Source organism: Lipotes vexillifer, unplaced genomic scaffold, assembly GCF_000442215.2.
Source record: "Lipotes vexillifer unplaced genomic scaffold, Lipotes_vexillifer_v1.1 scaffold732, whole genome shotgun sequence".
NCBI lineage: Eukaryota > Metazoa > Chordata > Mammalia > Artiodactyla > Lipotidae > Lipotes > Lipotes vexillifer.
In genome coordinates this window covers 183,954-207,679 of record NW_006792596.1, presented here as the reverse complement: position 1 = coordinate 207,679, position 23,726 = coordinate 183,954, and the positions used below count along the sequence as shown (strand labels likewise).

Here is a 23,726-nt window from a genome sequence, read left to right as displayed (position 1 = left end):
TCAGCAGTTACTGCAAACCCTACTCCAAGATTAGCCCTAAGGAATTTCTCCAAATGACTCAACCTGCCTCGCAGAGGTTCAGTAAGGTTTTATAGGTTACATTATCAGATACTGCTCCTTAATGCTTCATAAGAAGACCACATTCAACAATACCATTAGTCCTAACTATACCCAGAAATAAACCCAAATAAACCTTGAACCCTCATAAATACATTCTAATTTGTTTTTGTGATCAGCTGTTTCCTTCACCCCCGTTTACTGGAAGGTAATCTTTCCAGACTTTTTCTAATCTTATCTTTTTTCTAATCCTTTTTCCCGTCCTGCCCTCCCTTCTGTAGGCAATTTCCTTAATATTAACCCCCTTCTTTCTAATTAAATTGTTAGGCCTCCTGACTGGATTTGATTAGACTCCTGTTTTGAAAGTTATCTGAAACAGCTTGATGCTTCCATGCTTCTGTTTATGATGAATCGGTATGCTCCACTTGGTATATCTGGTTTCAACTATTTATACTGGATAAAACCAAGAAACACAGCAGGGTTTCTAGATCTTGCTCCAAATCCCTGTTCCACAAGACAAAGATAAAAACGCTTTGGCAGGCAGTGTTATTTAAATGACATCCAATACTTTTTTTAGATCTTTTAAAAATTCCTATTCTCTATCTCGGTTCTTTCAAAACTACCCATAACACTTGAACCTGATCTCAAAAAAAAAAAAAAAAACTCCAATTATTTCAGAGATATTTGTCAGTCTTTGTTTCTACTTTCCAGTGGCATTTCAGCACAGAACTGGTGAGTTACCTCATTCCCACTGACTACAACAAACTCTGAGAGAGTGCCTTGCTTCCAGGGAGGAACTGCAGCCCAGACCTGAAACACACACAGCTTCGTTACAAACAGATCTTTTTAAGCCAAAGCTAAGCATGAGAGTGTTCCCCAATACATACGCCACCCTGTGATAAAAAGCACAAGTCAGCAATCCAGCAAATAATAGAGTTATTTTCACATGATATCAATGTATTATTTAGTATGATTCTAGATTTACCAAGTCAAACCACTTTGGAGGTAGATAACCAGTAAATCCTGCTGTATTTACTGGCTACTTAGAGTACCGGTAAGAACACTGTCTCTGGGGCCTGAATCCTGGCTCTACCACTTATTAGCTGTGGGACCTCTTTATAGCTTGACTTTCCTCACCTGTAAACTGGGCCTAGCTGTACTTACTTCATAGGGATTAAATGAGTTATTTTATGAAAAACAACTAGAACAGTGCTAGCTATTATTATAAGGTGACTTTAATTTCTTGGTATAAAAGTTCAAAGTGACAAGGGACAGGTGATTATATCAACCTTTAGCTATTTTAAAACCATCTAACCCATAAGGTAGAAACTGTCATTTAAAGACTTAAAAAGTCCCAATCATATATATCTTAAAGTCTTGCAATTCTTAAGCACTGGATTTAGAAAAGTTCGAGCACAGCAAGCTATTGTGACAGAACTAGAAACAACAGAAAGAAGAACTGAACCAAGAAAATGAGGGCCCCAGCCAAAGCTCACTGTATTTGTTGAAAAGAAGATCAATGATATGGAATATATTTCCAAAAGCAGCAGAATTAAATCGGCAAATTTTGAGAAGGAATAGTGGAATGTGATAACTCACCTCATCGCCAGGCTTGAAGTACCTCACATCAAGTCCACACTCCATCACCACACCAGACACATCCCGGCCCAGAGTCAGGGGAAATTCTTCTCCTTTGATTTTAATATGTAAAGGATCACGTTTCATATTTAAAGCTGTAGCTCCATAGCCACCTATGAAATACAATTTACTTGTTTCTTCCAAAAGAATGGGATGATTTCAAAACTACTGCAGGGTTACAGGCCAGGTACAATTCTAGATCTTCAAGATGCAGATTATAAAGTAATCAACCTTATAAACTTTTTACCATCACACAAGAAAGCATAAAAACAATGAATGTTGTTCCTTTCAAAGAAAATTATTTGGAAAGTCATAGTCACTGTTTTTAATTTTTATTTTATACTGGAGTATAGCTGATTCACAATCACTGTTTTTGAAATTCCAATTTTGAAACTGTCTTCAGAACTTTCATTATTTCCTTTTATAGGTTTTACTTTGTTCTTTGAAGATGGTTTCTTTGTTAATTTATTCGTTCACGGATTTTTTTAAACAACCAAGTCCTCTGAAGCCAAGTCTGGTGAAGAAGATAGTGTTAAAGTTGTCTGGTTAATAAACAAATAAGGCATGGATACAGTATTGGACACTGACACTGGTCTATGAGTAATTGTCCCTGCCTCACAAAACATGTTTCTAGAACATCTCTGGGTTAAGTGCAAGGTTCCCAAATGGAAAAGAACCACTTGGCTGCATCAGTTCTGATATGTTAAATCAGGTTGACTGCTTTATTATACATCATTTTATTTTTAAGAACGTTTACATAAACATCAGCTAAACAGAGCTGAAAACATTCCTCTGATCAGCATTTTTTTGGTTCAAATAAATTGGCTGTAATATCTATAATAATCCAAAGTAGTTTATTACACAGCTTCAACATCTCAAATGGCTTTTCTAAGACATAAAAGTACTGTTGTCATCTCTTCTGCTCGACATCCTTCTAAGAACATTTCTGCTATGTAAGGCTCTCCAAGATAAGCACCCTGCTTACCTTTCTAGTGTCATGTACCACAATTTATGCTCCAGAATCACTAAACCACTCAGTAAGTCTCCCCTTTTCTCCCACTCATCCTCATTAAATCCTAAGGATGGGGAGAAACCAGCAAAGGAGCCCGAGAAGCCTTGGCCAGTGAAAAGGTGCTCAGAAAGCCAAGAGAAGAGGGTCGTTTAAAGAAGTCAAATGCTGCTGATGGGGAAGATAGTTTTTCAAATAAGGTCAAAAGCTGCCAATAGGCTTTTAAAAAACAAAACCCCCCAAACAAAACAAAATACTGGATCCAACAACACAGCAGTCTTTTGTGACCTTCATAGGAGCGGCTGCTGTGGCACGGGGTGACAGAGAGAATGGGAGTGAGGAATTGGAGACCATGAGAACATTCAACTCTTTCAAATAGTTTTGCTTACAGAGGAGAGCAGAGAAATGGGGCGGTGGCTGGAGGGGGACGAGTGCGATAGAGGAAGGATGTTTAAGGTTTTTTTTTTTTCCTCTTTAAGAATGCAGAAATTAACAGCAAGTTTGTATGCCAATGGGAATGATCCAGTGAAAAGGAAAAGACTGAAGATGCAGGAGAGAACTGCTGAAACAATGCACCTGTGTGGGTGAGAGGGCATGGGGCCTAGAACCCAGGTGGAGAGCTGGGCTTAGATGAGAGCAATGACAGTTAATCCACGCAGCAGGAGGTAGAGGATACAGGGAGAGACGCTGACAGGAGGGTAGCTTGCAGAAGTTGTTTTTAATAAAAATCAAGACACATGGAAGAAAGTGTTTGAAAGTTGGAAAAGTCCCAGAAAATCTAAGCTGATGGCCACCATGCCAATATTACATACTTGCCAGCTGGCTGGTTACGAGTGCATTCTATCAGGGGAAAGAAAAACTTCACATGTAATATTCACAAAAGTCACATTTTACGTTCCTGTCTTACATTCCTTTTCCACTCTCAAACACAATTAAACAATTATTCACTGAAATTCCTATGTGGTTTGATCAACAGAAGCAGGCATTTAGCCATGTCAAATTTTAGCTGCTGTTTCAGAGCTGCAAAAAAAAAAAAAAAAAAAAAATTCAGTCCTCTCTAAGCTACACAGCCTGCAGGGCAAGGTTGTTTTCTTGGTCACCTCGATATCACCTGAGTAACTCTGGCTCACTGGTACCAGCTAACTTAGCCCCAAATCCAGAAACAGCTGGTAGTTAGGAACTGAGAACCTGCTTGGTGACACAATGAAATGGGAACCCTTAGGAGCTCTGTCCCATTCTTAGAGGTGACCAGTTTGGTTCAGAGTTGGAGTGGTTTGGAAAATCCTAAATCTGCCCTCCGTCTCAAAAGCTTTAATTCCATCTAAAGAAGCCAAACTTTGTTGGTATGATGCTGTTGGCTGTATTTTTTTCTATTTTAAGATTATTCATTAGCCATTTATATGATTTATGATTTTATGTCCAACAATAGTGGACATCTCCAGAAAAACAGCTGGCTTTCATCTTTCAAAACAGACACGTCCTTGCTTTCTCGTCAAGGGAAATAACTGCTCCCTACACTTTACGATCTTATATTCATTATTTTATTTCCCCATATTTCAGGTATCTTCCGCAACGATAATCATACATTCTCCAAAAAGAATTCACGAGCAGGAAATAAAGAGGATAACTTGCAAATAATATTACTCAGTCAAGTCATAAAAAACTAAGATGTCTCAAGAATACTATATAAAAGTATATATAAAATGTGTTATAATATTACATTAAATAGCAGCCAAGCAAGTCCAGACCCAGCCATTCTACTGAAGTTAAAATGTACACAATACAAATTGTGCACATGCATTCAAAGAAATGAAAAGTTAACAGACCTAAATGAAGACGAAAACCACTTATTTTAGTTTGTAACCTTAAATTAGAATGAAAATATAAAATGACATTAAAAATAATGACTGGGCTTCCCTGGTGGCGCAGTGATTGAGAGTCCGCCTGCCAGTGCAGGGGACACAGGTTCGTGCCCCGGTCTGGGAGGATTCCACATGCCGCGGAGCGGCTGGGCCCGTGAGCCATGGCTGCTGAGCCTGCGCGCCCGGAGCCTGTGCTCCGCAATGGGAGAGGCCACAACAGTGAGAGGCCCGCGTACCAAAAAAAAAAAAAAAAAAAATACTGAATGACAACTACACATGTGAAGCATAGAAACAGGCTACAGTTGACAGGGCATGGGATCTACCTTCAAAGAGCTTATAATCAAGGAAATGAAAAAAACATAATGGTCACTGGGTATAAATCTACCACTTAAAGATAATTCTGATAAAAACTAAATTATCTTCATGCACAATGTAAATGGAATAAACTGAAACAATATGCCCGACTAGTAATGGCAATTATTACTTTAAAGCGAACAAAAAGAATACAAATGTGTATTTCATGAGGCAATCATCATAAAATCATTTCAATTAATTCTTAACAGACCTCTCCAGCTACATTTTGAGTCCGTCTTTCCCCAAACTCCCTCCCCACAAAGAAATACGTAACAGTTATTCCTCACATGTCTAGATCAGCACTGTCCAAGAGATATAATGCAAGCCACATATCTAACTTAAAATTTTCTAGTAGCCACTATAAAAAGAAAGAAGTGAAATTAATGTTAATATTTTACTTAATATATCCAAAATATTATCAGGTTAATATGTAATGAACATAAAATTATTAATAAGATATTTTACATTCATTTTTTTCTTACTAAGCCTTTGAAATCTAGTGTATATTTTACACTAACTGTACATCCCACACTAGCCACATTTCAATTGCTCATTTTTTTGTCATTATTTTCCAAAGTTAAAGTAATTCACAAATGGTAATCAATCTTTCCAGCACTATAATAATTGCATAAGGAATACAGTACTCTCCAAGCTTTGTCAATATCCACCAGCAGAAATTAAGATAACACTATTCCCATTGAGGATGGCGCAAAACAGAAAAGTGTATTTTAACTTTGCAGAATGCAACAGCAAAAATGAGGAAAGTACTGTGTCCATATCCTGGCATCCTGTTCTGCTGCTTTGTCCACTGGACCATTAAACAAAGCTGTGATTAGTGGGAGGGAAATAAAAATTACTATGGAAATGCAAATTCTGAACTGATATGAAAACATAAGCATACCTCTAAAACCTGTGATGGACCTCAGAATATCACAAAGTTCCCAGGAGAGTGTACCACAAAGTTAGCTGTGGATACAATTCTCAAGTCCCAATTTACATTTTTAGGTAGTATTGGAAGCAATTCAAACTTATATTTTGTGAAAGATTAAAGCATACCGTGGACATTGCAATTTCAAAAATTTTGGAAATATCTACTGAGATACTGTCAAAACCCTAAACAATTCCTTTGTGTTAACCAAAAAAGTGTAGTCAATAACTGACCTTTTAAAACTAATCCCTGATGAGATTGTCTGAAGAAAAAAAAAAGTAATTGAGGAATGTCTTTTGAAACTTACTTCTCATATTAACATCTATAGGATTTACACTCGCAGCGTGAACTTTGATAATGACTTCATTTGGATAGTGTATCATTGGTATCATCATGTTCTGAGTAAATCGAAGCACTTCATTACTCCCATATTTATCTATCACCCAAGCGGGCATGACAGTGCTCCTTGGAGAGGTAGTACTAATCTTTCTAACTGAAGGCTTTTGTACAACTTGTCTTCTCCAGAAGCAAACCGCAGTGCATGCATTTCTTCTAAGTACACAGGTCTTCAGAAATCCCATCGTAAACAGTGGTTGAATTGCGTGCCCTAATTAAAAGGCACTTATACTGGCTCAAACCCTCACACCTGAATTCGGTCAAATTCTGCCAAACGCTCTGGCCGGTTTCAAAGCTGGGAATCCAAAAATGAAGTTAGACTGATGGAGCAACTGAAGAAAGAAGAGTACGGAACTACTCTACTCTTCACATCTGAAATGCTCCAATTAACGTTCCAGTCAGTATTCTGTCCATTCTCCTCCTCCCTTACACCCGCTCCCCTTAAAAACAAAAACAAAACCGCTAGAATCCTGCCCTGTCCCGGGAGCCCTCTGCGGGACAAGCCGACTCCGCTCGCGATCCGGATGTCAGAGAAATTCACACAATTCCAGGTTCCCGCCGCGACCCCGGAGTCTCCTTGCCACCAGCTCTACTTCCCCGCAGGACTTCCTTAGCGGCACCAGCCAATCGCGTGCAAAGATCATTTTCCTCGGGCTGCAATTCGACCAATCTGAGTACTCGGTGCTGACAGGTTCGCTGGCAAATGGCTGCGCCCATGTAATACGGGCAGTGGCAGTTGACCTTTCTTTTTCCTCCTTGACACCAAGCCCCTCTGGTGGCGGGTGGGACGCGAGGACCATGTTGGGCCGGACCCTCCGAGAAGTGAGTGGAATTGTCTGCTGAGGGCCCGGGGAGGTCGGGAAGATTCGCGGAGTCCTTGTTCATGTGGACGTGGCGTCCCCCGGCCGGCGCGTATCTTGGTCAGCCTCGCCTACTCCTTCCCTGGAACTTGGTGGGGGATTCGGATCTCCGGGTCCTTGGGCTGTGCTCCTCATATCCATTCAGGAGTTAGGATCTCCGCGGGGTAGGCTTCTGCACCGCCGCGCTGTGGGGTGGAAGGGAACAGTGGCTTCTCTCGATTATTCGTTCGCCTTGGCTGCGTGGGGCCCTGGCCGGTCTCAGCCAGATAAAGGGGATTTGGCTGGTCCGCGTCAGTCTCTCTTGTCCGCTACACACATCTGATGCAGTCCTCACTAAGAAGCCCGCAAATCTGCCCCTTGCAAAAGCCAAACTAGTGATTCTTAGCTTTTTTCCACCCTGGATATATTCATTCTTCAAGCTTCAACTATCACCAAGATACCAATGATTCTCTTACCCGTGTCTCCATTAACTGGACATCGTTTTTGAACTCTAGGCTATACTTGTGAATGTCTAATGGACAGCTCTTCGAAAACTCCCACAAGAGTTTGATGAATCTAACCAAAGCTGACTTCATCCTTGTAACAGAATGACCTCTTGCGTCTCAATCTCCATCATAAAAAACAAACAAAAACCTAATTACGGAATTCTTAATATTCTGTTTTTAGCGGCACAACTGTTATCCCAGGTGCCCTTAGATTCTTCTTCATAGGTTATATCCAGTAAGTCACTAAACCGTGTTAGTTCCCTTTTGAACTTATGTCTGGGATCTGTTCTCTCACTTTATCCCTGTTAGGGCTTTAGTTCAGATCTCCTTGCTTTCTGATCTGTCAACCTGCAGAGCTGTCTGCAGGCCCACTGCTATCAGAATCACCTCGGCCCGCCTTAAAACTACAGCTGTGTCCCACTCAGGAAGGCTAGTATGGTAAGGCCCAGAGTGTATGGTTTAACCTGGGTTCCAGGTGATTCTGCTGATAAGTAGCAATTGAGGACCTACCCCATCTTCCATCTTCCATTTGTATCTTCACCTGGGAAGTCTTTTTTTTCTTTTTCTAGCTGGCAGCCTTTTAGAAAGCTGTAAATTATGAGAACTTTAAATCCATAGATTTTAAATAATAGTTATTCCCCTAAATACATTTTTGTTTTACTATCCTAAATTGTATCTTGCCTATACTGTCAGCGAAGAATCCAATTTGTTTTTAAAAATTAAAAAAATTTTAACTCCAAACTTGTTTTAAAATGAAATATAACCTAAAAAATACGGTATTTTCTTTTTCTGCCCTTTCCCTCAGCACTACCTTTTTTGTGCCACCCCTTCCTAATGTCCAGTGAGCCATTGTCAGAAACAACTTTTACCTCAAGGGGGAAAAGGGAAGCTGACCCAAGGGTAGTCAGGAAATTGCCTTGGCATGATTACTTTCACTTAATCACTCTTTTAACAAATATCTATTGATGCCTATTGTGTGGAAAACATTATTTGCTTATTTTGCCAGCCCATAATATATCTTCTGTCCACTCTGTTCTTTCCATATCACTGTACCAATGCCCCAAATTCTACCAATTAGAGATTAATTTAGTACACATTCTATTTTAAATATGTAAAGATGCCTGGGAAGGTTGAATGATTTATTTATCCATTGTGAATTATAATAGTTCAATCAGATTTCTCTCCATCACACCCCTGCTGAGATAATCAGTTAAGGAAAGGGAAAATTTTGCGGGGGAGGGGATTGAGGGAGGGGCTGGAAACTGGCATTTTGAGACAATTTGGGGGCCTAAGTGGAGGCTTAGGGCAGTAGAGGAGCCCTAGGAGGAAGCACTAAAAGGCGGTAAAATGCCAAATAGGAGGTAAAACTGCTACTTGTAAATTTTACCCAGGTACACTCAGTAAGGGGGAAGAGTCTTACTTTCACCTGCCTTTCTTGTGGCATGATCCCAGTGTTTCTAGGAACCAGATGCCAGGCTAATATTATTAACCCTAAAGTTATATTAAATGATTACTGTTATATTAAAGAAAGTTAATTATATATCCAGTAGGCTTCTTGGGGGTCTAGCCTAAGAACATTTAATTACTGTTCTATGGGAAAATAGACTCCAAATTTTAAACAACTCAGTTATTCATGCATTCAATTAACATTTATTGAGCACCTCTGTGTTCCAGACACTGGGGATTAGCATTGAAGACAGAAGTTCCTGCCCTCATCAAGCCTACATTTTTGTGGGGAAGCAGGCATTAAATAAGTTTCTTTAAGTAAATAATAGAATTTCAGGTAGTGTAGGTGCCACGAAAAAAGTTTAAGCAGGCTATAGTGTGCGAATTAGTTGGAGAGATGGATGTTTTAGATAGAGCGGTCAAAGAAGGTTTCGCTGACTGAGTGGGTGATATTTAGTAGAGACCTGAAGGATGAGAAGGGTGAGCCCTGGGAAGATCTGGGAGAAGGGTGTTCCAGGCAGAGGAAAGAATAAAAGTGCAATGTCTCTGAAGCAAGAGCAAACTTGATGTGGTCAAGGAATAGCAGGAAGGCCAGCAGACCCAAGAGAACTGAACGAGAAGAGTAGTGGGAGATGAGGTTATCGATAAGCAGGAGCCGGATTACCTTTCCGCCATGTTAAGGAGTGTGGATTTTATTCTAAATGTAATGCAGGGCTTCCCTGGGGGCGCAGTGGTTGAGGGTCCGCCTGCCAATGCAGGGGACACGGGTTCGTGGTCCGGTCCGGGAAGATCCCACGTGCCGTGGAGCGGCTGGGCCCGTGAGCCATGGCCGCTGAGCCTGCGCGTCCGGAGCTTGTGCTCCGCAACAGGAGAGGCCACAACAGTGAGAGGCCCGCGTACCGCAAAAATAAATAAATAAATAAATGTAATGCAAATCCTCTGGGAAGCTGTGAGTCTTTGGACATGATCTGACTTAAAAATTAAAAAGCTCCTTCAGGTTATTCAGGATTATGGTCTGTAGGAAAGCAAGTAGGGAAGCAGGAAGACCAGTTAGAAGGTCGTTGCATTGTCAAGAGCTGATGGCAGCATGGATAGGGTGATGGGAGGAGAAGTAATGCAAAGTGGGTGTTAGTTTTTTGTTGTTGTTTGGGGGTTTTTAAATTTTATTTATTTATTTTTGGCTGTGCTGGGTCTTTGTTGCTGCGCGCGGGTTTTCTCTAGTTGCAGCGAGCAGGGGCTACTCTTCGTTGTGGTGCACGGGCTTCTCATTGCGGTGGCTTCTCTTGTTGCAGAGAACAGGCTCTAGGCACGTGGGCTTCAGTAGTTGTGGCACGTGGGCTCAGTAGTTGTGGCTCACAGGCTTAGTTGCTCCACGGCATGTGGGATCTTCCTGGACCAGGGCTCGAACCTGTGTCATCTGCATTGGCAGGCGGATTCTTAATCACTGCACCACCAGGGAAACCCGGGTGTTAGTTTTCTAAGGTATGGCTTTCTGATGGATTGGATATGGGATTTGAGGGAAAAGAGATGAATCAAGGAGGATGCTTAGGTTTGGGGCCTGGGCAATTGGAGAAATGGTAACATTTATCAAGATGGGAAAGACTCTACAGGGAGCATGTTGTGAGGAGAAAGTATCAAGACATGTTAATTTTGAGATGCTTCTAAAGATATCCAAGTGAAGATGTCAGTTAAGCAGGTAGATATAGGAATGTGGAGATCAAGAAAGAAGCTAGGTATGAGAATATAAATTGTCTAGAGTAGAGGACATAATGGAAGTTATATGGTCAGATGAGATCTGAGTGTAAATATAGAACAAGGCCTATAACTTTCCAACATTTAGGGGTCAGCAATAGGAAGCAGAGCCAGCAAAAGAGACTTGAAGGAGTGGCCAGGCAAGGGGAAAACCAGGATGGCTTGGTGTCCCAAAGTACAAGTGAAAAAGAAGTGCTTCAAGGAGGGAGTGATGTCTTGTGTTGAATGCTGAGTGCTGCTGGACTGGGCCATGACTGCTGGATTTAGGAATGTGGAGGTTACTGGTGGTCTTGATGTGCTATTTCTTGGAACAATGGAGACAAAAAGCATGAATGTTAAATGAGTGTGTTAAAGAGAGTAGCAGTCAACCAGACCCTCAGCTTTCAAGGGCTCTTCTATACCTTAAGCATTTATCAAGACAGTTTTTCTTCTGAAAGACAGTTCTTTTCCTAAGTGAAGCTTTGATGCTATCTGTAAAGTTAACAAAATGTTCTCTATTTGCTAGAGGAGTAAATGCTGTAACAGCCTGCATAGAGAAGTAGAGTGTAGTGGCCCAGAGCATGGGCTTTGGAAACAAGATAAGGCCCTTGGTTGAATCCCAGCTCTGCTACTTTCTAGCTATGTGATTTTAAGCAGGAACTTCAGTAATTTATCTGTAAAATGGAAATAATATCATCATCTTAGTGTGGATATGAAGATTAAATGAAATATAAAACATCTAGGATAATGCCTAGAACCAAGTGCCATTATTAACACTAATTTTGTTACAGTGACAAAATTACTAGATTGTATGTATTTACAGTTTTCTTTTCCCCTGTTTTCTAAGAAGAATGGTTCCTGAGGGAGATTTCTTAATTTTTCTAAGAAGGTATATTACTTTTCTACTGCTGTGTAACAAATTAGTATAAACTTTTCAGCTTAAAATAACACATTCTTAAAACACACACACAGTCTTATCATCTCACAGTTTTGTGGGTCAGGAATCCAGGAATGGAGTAGCTGGGTTCTCTACTCAGTCTCACAAGGCTGAAATCAAGGTGTCAGCCAGAGCCGCAGTCTCTTTGGATGCCTTGGGATCCTCTTTCCACCTCACTGGTTGGCAGAATCCATTTCTTTGTGGTTGTAGGACTGAGGTCCCCATATTCTTTCTTTCTTTCTTTTTTAAATATTTTTTTATTTATTTTTGGCTGTGTTGGGTCTTCGTTGCCGCACATGGGCTTTTCCCTAGTTGCGGTGAGCAGGGGCTACTCTGATGCAGCACGAGGGCTTCTCATCGTGGTGGCTTCTCTTGTTGCAGAGCATGGGCTCTAGGCACACGGGCTTCAGTAGTTGTGGCACATGGGCTCAGTAGTTGTGGCACATGGGCTCAGTAGTTGTGGCTCGCAGGCTCTAGAGCACAGGCTCAGTAGTTGTGGCTTGCAGGCTCTAGAGTGTGGGCTCAGTAGTTGTGGCGCACGGGCTTAGTTGCTCCATGGCATGTGGGATCTTCCTGGATCAGGGATCAAACCCATGTCCCCTGCATTGGCAGGTAGATTCTTACCCACTGCGCCACCAGGGAAGTCCCTGTTCCCCGTTTTCTTGCTGACCATGTGGGTGGTAGAGTAAATGAGCTCAGGGGACAAGAGATGTGGGATAATTAGAACTGAGGTTTGGGAGATGATACAGAGGTTGGTAATGATATAGTCTGGGCTAATGACCATGTGAGCTGGTAACTGGGGTGAGGTGAAGGAAGAGTTTGTGTGAAGTGAGGTCAGGAACTGAGAGGCTATGTGTCCATGTACCTGACTTGAAGTTTGAAGTCAACAAAAAGAGCAGCAGGAGCCACAGAAAAGAAGATTACAGCAAACCAGCTGCTAAAAACTTGAATGAAAAGGAGTATCAGGGAGACTGTAGATTAACACACCAGGGAGAGTAATATAATCTTCAAGGCCTGTGCTTCAGATGAGCTGGGGGTTTTGAGAAAAGAGGGAAGAGAAAACTTTTCTAGTTGATTTCATCTTATATTCATCTTATATTCAGATATGATACCTTTAGTTTTGCTGTACTATTTATATGTCATAATCCTTACATCTAATCCATTCTAGCTAATTAGCATCTTTGTTTTCATTTCCCTTCTCCAATACCCTCATTGAGTTTCTCAAATCTAAATTTCCTAAGAACGATCCTAACAAAGATTACCATTTAAAATGAGTACTCCCAAGGACTTCCCTGGTGGTCCATGGTAAAGAATCCGCCTTCCAATGCAGGGGATGCAGGTTCCATCCCTGGTCGGGGAACTAAGGTCCCACATGCCATGGGGCAACTAAGCCCACACGCCACAACTACTGAGCTTGCGTGCCCCAACGAGAGAGTCTGCATGCCACAAACTACAGAGCCCATGTGCTCTGGACCCCGTGCATGTCACAACTAGAGAGAAGCCCGTGCACCACAACTAGAGAGAAACATGTGCACCACAACGAAGAGCCCACACTGCAATGAAAGATCCTGCAGGCCTCAACAAAGACCCAGCGTGCTGCAACTAAGACCCAAGGCAGCCAAAAAAAATAAATTAAATAAATAAAATTTTAAAAAAATAAAAAAAAAATAAAATGAGTACTCCCAGAACGGTATGGCACGGCCTTAAAAAACTGAAAATAGAGCTACCATATGATCTGCAGTCCCACTCCTGGGCATGTATCTGGAGAAAACCATAATTCGAAAAAATACACACCCCCCAATGTTCATTGCAGCACTATTTACAATAGCCAAGACATGGAAGCAACCTAAATGTCCATCAACAGATGAAAGGATAAAGAAGATGTGGTACATATATACAATGGAATATTACACAACCATAAAAAATGAAATAATGCCATTTGCAGCAACATGGATGGACCTAAATATTATCATACTAAGTGAAGTAAGCCAGACAGAGAAAGACAAATATATGATATTGCTTATATGTAGAAACTTTAAAAAAAAGAAAATTATACAAATGAACTTATATACAAAACAGAAATAGACCCACAGACAAAGAAAACAAATTTATGGTCACCAAAGGGGAAGGGCATGGGGGAGATGGATAAATTAGGAGCTAGAGATTAACATATACACACTACTACATATAAAATAGGTAACTATATACTTTATAGCACAGGGAACTATACTCAATACTACGTCATAACCTATAAGGGAAAAGAATCTGGAAAAAATCGATATATTTGTATGTATCACTGAATCACTGTGCTGTGCACCTGAAACCAACACAACATCATAAATCAACTGTACTTCAATAAATAAACAAAAAGAATGCTCCCAGACAGTCTCATTTCTTGCCCTTGTAACCATAACTGCAGTTCCTTACCTCTTATTCTCATATCACTTGGCAAGTCAGAAGGCAACTTGAGGATAATGGGCATTAGGGGACTTGAAGGGAGGCGAAGAAGAGAAAATGGCAGGCATAATTTGCCTCATTTTTATAATTTTGCTCTGGGGTAGGCCTGTCTATATACCTCTCTGTGTCTCCAGCTTTCCGTTTTTGCTAGTTCTGACGCTTGCACTCAGCCTATTTACATAAGCCCACTCCATGTTTACAACATTACAATACACTGCTGTCGTTTCTTTTTCTCCAGTTTCTCTCTTCTAAAGAGTTTACATCTCATACAAACCGTTCAACAGAAATATCTCTTCTTGTTGCTAGGTTACCTCCTTTAAGTTGAGCCCAGCTGCCCCTCCCCATCCTAAACCCCTCCCCCAGCATCCCCATGGCAGCCCTTTCCTCCTCTTGTGCATCAGCGTTAGGGGTCCTCTCAATGGCCTATTTGCACTGCTTTTCTGGCTTAAAACCCTCAGGCCTAAGAATACCACCACTTTGATGATTTATTCAACAGCCTAGAGCAGATCATTTGCAGATTTTCCCCTAAATGCAAATTCCTATTGCTTGATGTATATAGGACACGTGAAAATACAGTCAGCATACAGGACAAGCTAAGCTTCCACTGGTGCAGAGAGAAATGGTGAAGGAGCAGTTAGTTACCTGTTAACTTTTACTATTACTACCTGTTAAGTTACCCTTTACTGTTTCCGTGACTTTGGACACATCACTTAACCTCTCTTAGCTTCAGTTTATCTATAAAATGAGGTTAATAATACCTAACTTAAGTGGTTGGTTTTTTTTTGCTTTTTTAATAAATTTATTTATTTTATTATTATTATTTTTTTTGGCTGCATTGAGTCTTGCTGTGCGCGGTCTTTCTCTAGTTGCAGCGAGCGGGGGCTACTGTTCGTTGCAGTGCGCGGGCTTCTCATTGCGGTGGCTTCTGTTGCTCTAGGTGCACGGGCTTCACTAGTTGTGGCTCACGTGCTCAGTAGTTGTGGCGCACGGGCTTAGTTGCTCCATGGCATGTGGGATCTTCCTGGACCAGGGCTCGAACGCGTGTCCCCTGCATTGGCAGGTGGATTCTTAACCACTGTGCCACCAGGGAAGCCCTAAGTGGTTGTTTTAAGGGCTAAATAAATAATGAATCTAAAGCAACAACAGTGCCTGGCTCTTGGTAAATACTCAGAAAATGTTACTTTTCCCCCCATCCCCCTTGTCTGAGCTACCGTCTTATCCAACTCTTTTCACATGGTCTCTAAAGACTTGGTATCATCTTTGATTTCTTGTTATTCATTCCTTTTACTCAATTAGTAAGTATTTATTATTACTTCATACAGGAAGTATTACAAGTCGTCACTTCACCTTAGGCTTTACTAATACACAGGTTCTGGTCACTTGAAGTGCAGTTTATTTTAACACGTCCTTTACTAGCCTTCCTAATGCATCAAAGACAGGGTTTTAGAAAAGCTTGTTTTTAGTTGGCTTTTGAACCCATATTTTACAAGCATTTCTCTCAATTTGTAGTGGCTCTTGCTTGAATTCTCCAATAGATAAAAAGGTCTGTTTAATAAAGATCACTTATTTGGGGCCATAAAGTCCTGTAATGCCTTGTCTAGTTCATTCTGTTTTTTGCACTGTGGATGGCCTGTGTTGCAGCTAAGCTTCTCTCTGTACACTATCTACCCTAACCCATGATTCACCCACACTGGGCCTCTACTTCTCCTAGACAGGGTGGCTTACCTAAACCAGTGATCTTGTTTGTTCAAGCCTGATGTAGAGTTCCTCAGCTAGGGCTATGGCTGTGGTGTCCTCCAACCCATCTTTCAGCTAGCTGACCGATAGGTTACCCTTATTCACCACCCTAAGTAAGTGTAGACTTGATAGGTTCTCTTGGTTTTGAATCCAAGCCTCACTTCAAATTTTTATACTTAACCACTCTATCTGCACACCTCAGTGTAACATTTGAAACTTCTGCAGACTTGGCAAAGGGTTTCTGAATTGTGTATACTCTAGGTTTCTGCGGCACTGAAACAAGGCCAAGTTACTCCAACTGAGCTCTGTCAAAGATGTCTCTCCCTTATCAAGAAGACCAAGTTTCTAAATGCTTACATTACTGTATCAGAAGAGGTGGCCTTAAAGCAAGCTGAAGAATCAGAGAAAAGATATAAGAAAGGTGAATTACTTTGAATTATACTTAATTGTGACATCCCAAGAGAGAAAGAGTTTAATTGGATGTAGCAGTCTCCATTTGGCAAGTGGAGCTTTAAACATAAAAAGTTCCCTTATTTTAAGAACTGGGGAATTCCCTGGCGATCCAGTGGTTAGGACTCCGAGCTTCCACTGCTGGGGGCCCAGGTTCAGTTCCTGGTCGGGGAGCTAAGATCCCGCAAGCCAGCCGGCATGGCCAAAAAATTTTAAAATATAAATAAATAAATAAATATATACATACTTTTTTTTTAAAAAAAAGAACTGGCTATGAGGTATAATAAAAATGAGGCTAATGGGTATAATGTCCAACTGTAATAATTTCTAACACAAATTTGATTTCTGAAGACGTGTCTTTAGCAAAAACTAGTATTTTAATAACTTTTATTAATGTCTGTATTTTGAGCTAGATACTGGGTTGGCCAAAAAGTTGATGTGGCTTTTCCCATAAGATGCTATGAAAAAACCCAAACAAACTTTTTGGCCAACCCAGTATTTCTTCTATTCTTTTGACTTTTTAATGCAGGTCACTCACTCGGGGATTTAGATGGAATTCCCGTTGCGGTAAAAGACAACTTTAGCACGGCCGGCATTGAGACAACATGTGCATCAAACATGCTGAAAGGTAAAGTTTAACTGACCAGAGCATTGTTTTATAAAAATAGGTATTTTTCAGTTTAAATTAAAGATAAGACACTAAAGCACAGAGATATTCTCAGACTGATTATATCTGCAAAGGAAATAACTTAGGGTAGAATATTACCTTTTTACTATTTGCTCTTTCATAATGCAAAATTATTCTTCAGGGGTAGGCCTGCTTAATGGATGAATCCTACTTAGGAAGACTTGATAACTGATCACAAACATGCTAAGTGACCTCTAACACCCACTCATTGGTAACACTATTTAAATAAGTGTAAAGTGGCTGTCATTCCCCCTCTTTTGCAAATGGTATGAGGATTTATTAGCATCTACTGTCTGTTTTTTGTTTGTTTTTTTTTTTTTTTTGGTACGCGGGCCCTCTCACTGTTGTGGCCTCTCCTGTTGCGGAGTGCAGGCTCCAGACGCGCAGGCTCAGCGGCCGTGGCTCACAGGCCCAGCTGCTCCACGGCATGTGGGATCTTCCCGGACCGGGGCACGAACCCGTGTCCCCTGCATCGGCAGGCAGACTCTCAACCACTGCGCCACCAGGGAAGCCCTGTCTGGTTATTTTTATCTCCTGACTCCTCCATCTATCACTATACTTAGTATAGTGAAGCTTAGTTTTATTTTTTAAAGTTTAGTAGGTCAAAAAGGAATCATATTTATCAAGATATTTGGATCCAAGGAGGAAACAGAAATGGAAAAAGCATATTTAGGGTACTATGCACTAAAACAGTCTATGAGGTGTATGCCCCAAGTTCCTCTGTTAGGTAGACTTGTTAATTGTCTGGGAATATACACTAGATGGAGGAAATTTTAATTGACAATGAAGATCTTTTCCTGCTGGAAATAGATAAAAATTACCATGGTATTGCACATCTGAGAAGAGAAAGTCAAGTACAATGAGCAAAATAATGATTTGTGATTAGTTTCAAATGACTTGGGTACATCTCATTCAATACTTTGTAGTACTAACTGTTAAAAGTCAATAGTTTTAGGGTGTAAAGACAGAATATATAGACTTTCTTTGGAAAACATATAGCAATTAGCAGTAGAAAAAATTAACTTTCACAAGAAAGTACAACCTACTACTTAAATTAGGAATAATTAACATGTCAATATGAATTGCTTAATTGCAGTTTAAAATTTTGTTTCTTGTATATGATTTACATGTTCCCTGTTTTCTTTCCTATGATAAAAATTACTGAATTTTTTTTTTTTTTCCCCCACAATGTATTTATTTATTTATTTATTTATGGCTGGGTTGGGGCTTCATTTCTGTGCATGGGCTTTCTCTAGTTGTGGCAAGTGGGGGTCACTCTTCATCGCGATGCGCAGGCCTCTCACTATCGCGGCCTCTGTTGTTGCGGAGCACAGGCTCCAGACGTGCAGGCTCAGTAATTGTGGCTCACGGGCCCAGTTGCTCCATGGCATGTGGGATCTTCCCAGACCAGGGCTCGAACCTGTGTCGTCTGCATTGGCAGGCAGATTCTCAACCACTGCGCCACCAGGGAAGCCCCAAAAATTACTGAATTTTTAAGAGGACAGGGGCAAGGTAGGGGAGGGGATTAAGAGGTACAAACTACTGTGTATAAAATAAGCTACGAGAATATATTATACAGCACAGGGAATTTTATAATAAAATTCCAACATTTATAGTAACTTTAAATGGAGTATAATCTATAAAATTTTTGAATTACTATGTTGTACACCTGTAATATAACATTGTAAATAAACTATACCTCAATTTTTTTAAAAAAAGAAGAAAATAACTGAATTTTTTTCAGGTTATGTACCACCTTATAATGCTACAGTAGTTCAGAAGTTGTTGGATCAGGGAGCTCTACTAATGGGAAAAACAAACTTAGATGAGTTTGCTATGGGGTAAGTAAAATTGAAATTTTCTCTTCTTGTATTTCTTTCATCTGTGTCTTTAACTTCATTAAGTGTAGGTACCTAAAAGTAGTGAGGTGATTTCTTGAGGACTCTAATGCCAGTTTCTCAGACCCTCCATGAGATTATGTTCTGCTAATAGGTCATATCTCATTTTAGTTTTAATTTGCATTTCCCTGATGACTAACGATGTTAAACACCATGTGTTTATTTTGCTACCCATATATCTTCAGTGAAGTATCTATTCAAATCTTTTGCCCTTTTTTAAAAGTTGGGTTATCTTCTTACCGAGTTATAATAGTTTTTTCCATATATTCTGGATTCAGGTCCATTATCAGATAGGTGATTTGAAAATATGTTCTCTGAATCTCTGGCTTGTCTTTGCATTCTCTGAACGTGGCTTTCAAAGAGTGAAAGTTTCTAATTTTGATGAAGTCCAGTTCATCATTTTCTTTAATGACTCATGTTTTTGTCTTTTCAAAGAAATTGTTACCTTTCCCAAGGTCATAAAGGATTTTATCCTGTTTTCTCCTAGAAGTTTTATAGTTTCAGTTCTTACATTTAAACTTGTGATCCAGTTGAGTTAATTTTTTTGTACATGATATGAAGAAAGCCAGAGTTCATTTTTTTTTACATATGTCTGTCCTATAGATCTGGGACTATTTGTATAAGAATTCAAATTAAATTACTTTGATTCCTTTGTCAAAAATCAGTGGAACAGGGGCTTCCCTGGTGGCGCAGTGGTTAAGAATCCGCCTGCCAATGCAGCGGTCCCGGGTTTGAGCCCTAGTCCTGGAAGATCCCACATGCCCCGGAGCAACTAAGCCTGTGCGCCACAACTACTGAGCCTGCGCTCTAGAGCGTGCAAGCCACAACTACTGAGCCTGCGAGCCACAACTACTGAAGCCCGTGTGCCTAGAGCCTGTGCTCCCCAACAAGAGAAGCCACCGGAATGAGAAGCCCGTGCACTGCAATGGAGAGTAGCTCCCACTTGCTGCAACTAGAGAAAGCCCGCACGCAGCAACAAAGACCCAAGGCAGCCAAAAATAAATTAATTAATTAATTTTTTAAAAAATCAGTTGAACACATGTATAGGTTCATTTCTGGATTCTGTTTTGATCTGTGTATCCAGTATCACGCTATCTTGATTATTGTAGCTTTATAGTAAGCCTTGAAATTAGGTAATAAGAGCTCTTCAACTTTGTTGTTCCTCTTCAAAATTATTTTACGTATGCTATATCCTTTGCGTCCATATAAGGTTTAGAATTGGCTTACTAATTTCTACAGAGAAGCTTGACAGGATTTTGATTGTGGTGGTATTGAGTTTATAGATCAAGTTGTAGAAAATTGACATCTTAATATGTGCCTTCTGACCTATGAATTCTGTATATCTTTCCATTTATTTAGAGTTTAATTTTTCTCAGCAATATTTTTATGATTTCTGTATATAAATCTTGCACGTTTGATCTATCTCCAAGTATTTCATGTTTTTTTGTTTGTTTGTTTTTTGCGGTACGCGGGCCTCTCACTGTTGTGGCCTCTCCCGTCGCGGAGCACAGGCTCCAGATACGCAGGCTCAGTGGCTATGGCTCACGGGCCTAGCCGCTCCGCGGCATGTGGGATCCTCCCGGACCAGGGCATGAACCCATGTCCCCTGCATCGGCAGGTGGACTCTCAATCACTGCGCCACCAGGGAAGCCCTGTTTCATGTTTTTTTAATGTTATAGAAAATGCTGTTTTCTTTTCAATTTCTAATTGTTTAACATTGTTCGTTTATAGAAATGTAATTGACTTTTTAATTTTATTTTTAAAAAAGTTTTTTGGCTTCCCCATGCGGCATGTGGGATCCTAGTTCCCCGACCAGGGGTGGATCCTAGTTGCCCCTTGCAGTGGAAGTGCGGAGTCCTAACCACTGGACCACCGGGGAATTTGCCTCTTAAAACTTCTGATTAACAGAGGAATTCCTTCAAAAGACTACTTGTTAACTGTTTGGATGTTTTGTGACACTCTTCAACTGGAAGACCTTAATTTACAAAGGAAATCATCCTAAGCTGAATTAGATGATCAATTGGGATAAAAATTTTCTTTTCTTAGCAGACTAGTATTTTCCTACTTTCCACCACAAATGCTCTTACTTCCCATCCTTCACCTCCTCAACTGTCTAATTAAAGAAAGGTACATCTAAGCAGGCTTCCTACGTTTTCTAATTCAAGTTATAGTGGATTATACAGTGTCAGAAGCAAATAATACAATCAGGAGATGAAAATTTTACATAAAATGAATTGTATTAAGATATCTTGCTTCACTTCTTCATCTCAGATCTGGAAGCACAGATGGCATATTTGGACCAGTTAAAAACCCCTGGAGTTATTCAAAACAATATAGAGAAAAGAGGAAGCAGAAGTCTCATGGTGAGAATGAGGATTCAAATTGGCTCATAACTGGAGGAAGCTCAGGAGGGAGCGCGGCGGCTGTGTCAGCGTTCACGTGCTTTGCGTAAGATGTTTTTTTCTATCTGTACTTTAAAAACCCAACCTAATACAAATAGTCATAAACCATACATAAAATTCAAAAATAGAGTCATTCATACCTTGGTATTTTTATTTCCCTCTACTGAGCTATTTGTGCTCAATGGTGTATCAAAATTATATCTTAAGTACACTCAACTTTATGGTACACTTATGTGTATTCTATACATTTAACTTCAATTTAAGACAACATTTAAACTCTTCCTCTACAGTATATGGTTCTCTTAAAAACATGATTTTACAGAATAAACCAGTTAGCTTAAATAGACTTCATTGAATTTCATTTTTAAATAATTTATTTGGGTATCTGCTCACTGATTGTATAGATATTTAGAGACTAACATATCTTGGCTTTAGTCGAGTGCTGCTGAACTAAATTGTTAGCTATGGTTTATCCTTCAGCTAAATCTGACTTAAGAAAAAAAAAAGGGAAGGAAAGAAAGAAGGGAGGAAGGGAGGGAGGAAGAAAATGTTCCTAATATGTATCAACAGAATATATTAAATAGTGTTTTTCTAAACCTACAACTAAAAATATATATAAGTACATAAATTTTTTTCAAATTTGTAGGGAGGTGATTTGTTCAACTGTCTTAGTTTGTATATGGAAAGAATCCATCAATCATGCTTTGTCTTAAGTCCCATTTGTAAAGCATTTCTTAACCATCTAAAGAAGAGTAAATAAATATTGCTGTTATTATATTCATTTTATTGGTCTCAATTTAACCAAATAGAATGTTTTCTTTAGCAGTACTATGTGTATTTTATCTCTCCTTAATTATCCACTGAAACTAAGCTTTCTGAGGCATTGCAATCAATAACTTATTTATATTTTTTAGAGCTATGGAGATTTAGATTCTACAGGTTTTTAAGTTTCCCTGAAATCTTGTTAACAAGTAAAAGCATTTCATTTTATCTCTGTGGAATTTTATAGCACCACATTAATATTAATGAGAGTTCTGACAAGCAAGGGTTGCAAGATTAGGGGCTTTTTTCTATCCTCGTCACCCCACTTACTGTTCATCTTTCTGAATGTGCTTTGAGAAGATGGCATTTTGACACATAATTCCTATGGAAATGTAGGTTTTACTTTTACCCAGACATCAGGGAATCCTAATAAGAAAATGTGTCCTTTTAGAAATTGTGAAAGCAGCAGTCTGATTTTATGGCTCAAGTGGACTTGGTAAGAAAGACGATCTAATTTGCATTTTCTGTAGAGCACAAGGGCCATGTGACACGTAGGAGCCTTGTTCAGTCCAAAGCTTCACTCTGAGTGTACTCAAGAGAGGCACAGACCCAAAGTAACTCCAGGTTGAATGGGTCCCAAACCATCAGGTGTTCTGATTTGTTTTCCCCCCTACTGATTTGTTTCTTTTATAATAGTTTTTAAAACAGGAAGATTCTAGGAGTATTGATACTATGCAACCACTAAAAAGAATGATTTAGAGTGCTATGTGGTGACATGGGAAGAAATCCAAAATACACTGTTAAGTGGAAAACAAGTTGCAGAACAGTATGTATAGTATGACCTTATTTCTGTTAAAAGTAATAATTATACATAACAAGTTACAGAACAGTATGTATAGTATGCCTTATTTCTGTTAAAAAATAATTACATATGTATATATGTTAGTTGCATGGAAGTGTCTGGATAAATATATATAAAAAGTGATAACAGGATTATTATGGGGGCAGGGATTATAAGAGAAATTTCACTTTACAGATCATATAGTTATAAAATATTTTAATTTTTACAGTAGACATTACACTTTTCTAATCAGAAAAACCTTTTTTCCTGAAATAGCTTAAATTTTTAATTGTGGTAAAATATACATAACAAAATTTCTCATCTTAACTGTTTTTAAGTGTACAATTCTGTAGTGTTAAGTACATCCACATTATCACACAGCCAGTCTCCAGAACTTGTTTCATTTGCAAAACTTAAACTCTATACCACTTAAACGATAGCCTCCAATTTGCCTTCCCCCCACCTCTCCAGCCCCTGGCCACCACTCTTTTACTTTCTGTCACTGTGAATTTGACCACTCTAGGGACCTCATATAAGTGAGTATTTGTGCAGTATAAGTGCAGTATTTGTGTTTTTGTGACTCACTTATTTCACTTAGCATAATGTCCTCAAGGTTTTTCTTTTAATAAGAAAAACATAGACTATATAGATAACTAAGCAAAAAAATGAACAGACACTTCATAGTTGGGTAATGCAAATACAAATAGATGTGAAAAATTATTCAAAAATGCACATTAGGGCTTCCCTGGTGGCGCAGTGCTTGAGAGTCCGCCTGCCGATGCAGGAGA

The 23,726-nt window shown here is 39.7% G+C and overlaps 2 protein-coding genes across 2 annotated transcripts in view; one reads left to right on the top strand and one right to left on the bottom strand.

The window, feature by feature from the left end:
* Window positions 1–6,807, bottom strand: part of RTN4IP1 (reticulon 4 interacting protein 1) — a 45,520-nt gene extending 38,713 nt beyond the window's left edge. The window contains exons 1-3 of the mRNA XM_007465759.1: window positions 6,156–6,807; window positions 1,657–1,808; window positions 799–867 (exon numbers count right to left, since the gene is read on the bottom strand). Coding sequence (XP_007465821.1) covers window positions 799–867; window positions 1,657–1,808; window positions 6,156–6,429 — 495 coding nt within the window. The 5' untranslated portion in view covers window positions 6,430–6,807. The remainder of the gene's footprint in view (window positions 1–798; window positions 868–1,656; window positions 1,809–6,155) is intronic.
* Window positions 6,808–7,042: 235 nt separating this feature from the next.
* QRSL1 (glutaminyl-tRNA amidotransferase subunit QRSL1) overlaps window positions 7,043–23,726 on the top strand; it is a 32,234-nt gene continuing 15,550 nt past the window's right edge. Inside the window, exons 1-5 of the mRNA XM_007465758.1 lie at window positions 7,043–7,066; window positions 16,159–16,318; window positions 16,877–16,975; window positions 18,780–18,876; window positions 21,205–21,381. Coding sequence (XP_007465820.1) covers window positions 7,043–7,066; window positions 16,159–16,318; window positions 16,877–16,975; window positions 18,780–18,876; window positions 21,205–21,381 — 557 coding nt within the window. The remainder of the gene's footprint in view (window positions 7,067–16,158; window positions 16,319–16,876; window positions 16,976–18,779; window positions 18,877–21,204; window positions 21,382–23,726) is intronic.